A 1,593-nucleotide genomic window follows, 5' to 3' on the forward strand; every position below is an offset into this window, starting at 1 on the left:
GATTCCTCCACATCCACCGGCCCCAGCTCCGGGCTTTGCTCCACAGTTTGGCCCACGGCTCGTGGCAACACCACATGGAGCTGGTGGAGCACGTTTTTCCCATGGGTTTACCGGGATACCACGGAATTCCCGCCGCATCCCACCCACCTGCACTCCTCCCCTTCCAGCAGCTTCCTGTAGGTCGCGATCTCCACGTCCAGGGCCAGCTTGACGTTCATGAGCTCCTGGTACTCGCGGAGCTGCCGGGCCATGTCGGCCTTGGCCTTCTGCAGGGCGCTCTCCAGCTCCTCCAGCTTGGCCCGGGCGTCCTTGAGGGCCCCCTCCCCGCGCTGCTCCGCGTCCGCGATGCTCGTCTGGAGGGTCTCGCACTGGGGGGAGGCACGGGGGGGGTCAGCGGGGAGGGGGTAGCCAAGGGGAGAGGAAGGAAAGATCCCAGGTCATGGAATCGTGGAGCAGTTTGGGTTGGAAGGGACCTTAAAGGTCACCGAGAGCGTGGGCAGGGGATCCCACCAGCCCAGGGGGATCCAACCCGGCCTTGGACACTCCCAGGGATCCAGGGGCAGCCTCTGGGAAACCCATCCCAGGGACTCCCCACCCTTCCAGCCAGGAATTCCTTCCCAATATCCCCCCCAAATCCCCCCTTTCCCAGTGGGAAGCCATTCCCTGTGTCTGTCCCTCCAGCCCTTGTCCCCAGTCCCTCTCCAGCTCTTCAGGCCCTGGAAGGGGCTCCAAGCTCGCCCTGGATCCTTCCCTTCTCCAGGCTCACACACACTCATCCCATCCCACCTTTCCATGGGCAGGGACACCTCCCACTGTCCCAGGTTGCTCCAAGCCCTGCCCTTGGACACATCCCTAACCTGTTCCAGGGCGATCCCAGCTCAGCTTTTCCACAGCAGGTCCCTCCCACTCCCAAGGATTCCCAGCACCTTTATTCCCCTCCAGGGAAGCCCCGAAGGGCTCGGTCGAGAGTTCACCCCCCGTTTCCCCGGGGACACCCCCCTCACCTGCTTCTTCACGCTGTCGATCTCGGCGCGGATCCTCTGGACCATCCGGTTGAGCTCCGAGATCTCGGCCTTGGTGTCCCTCAGGCTGTCCCCGTGTTTGCCCGCGCTCACCTGCAGCTCCTCGTACTGGGGGCACAACCAGGAGGAGCCCGTTGGGTCCGGCCCGACCCCGCGGCTCCCCCGGCAGCTCGGGATGGGCCCGGCTCTGCCGGGAAAGCCACGGGAGGGACGGTCTGGATGGACCAGAGACAGCAAATCCCAGCTCCTGGAGTGCTCTGAGCCCCCAGTCCCAGCTCCTGGAGTGCTCTGAGCTCCCAATCCCAGACCCTGGAGTGCTCTGAGCTCCCAATTCCATGTCCTGGAGTGCTCTGAGCTCCCAATCCCAGCTCCTGGAGTGCTCTGAGCTCCCAATCCCAGCTCCTGGAGTGCTCTGAGCTCCCAGTCCCAGGTTCTGGAGTGCTCTGAGCTCCCAGTCCCAGCTCCTGGAGTGCTCTGAGCTCCCAGTCCCAGCTCCTGGAGTGCTCTGAGCTCCCAGTCCCAGTTCCTGGAGTGCTCTGAGCTCCCAATTCCATGTCCTGGAGTGCTCTGA

The 1,593-nt window shown here is 64.2% G+C and overlaps 1 protein-coding gene across 1 annotated transcript; it reads right to left on the minus strand.

The window, feature by feature from the left end:
- Positions 1-147: 147 nt before the first annotated feature.
- Positions 148-1,130, minus strand: LOC113942453 (keratin, type II cytoskeletal 75-like; the record flags this gene model as incomplete). The annotated part of the gene is made up of 2 exons (XM_027633578.1): positions 148-368; positions 1,005-1,130. Coding segments are annotated over 2 exons (347 nt in total), but the record flags the coding sequence as incomplete, so codon positions are not given.
- Between the last annotated feature and the right edge of the window lie 463 nt (positions 1,131-1,593).

This window comes from Corapipo altera, unplaced genomic scaffold (genome assembly GCF_003945725.1).
Source record: "Corapipo altera isolate COAL_440 unplaced genomic scaffold, ASM394572v1 59124, whole genome shotgun sequence".
NCBI lineage: Eukaryota > Metazoa > Chordata > Aves > Passeriformes > Pipridae > Corapipo > Corapipo altera.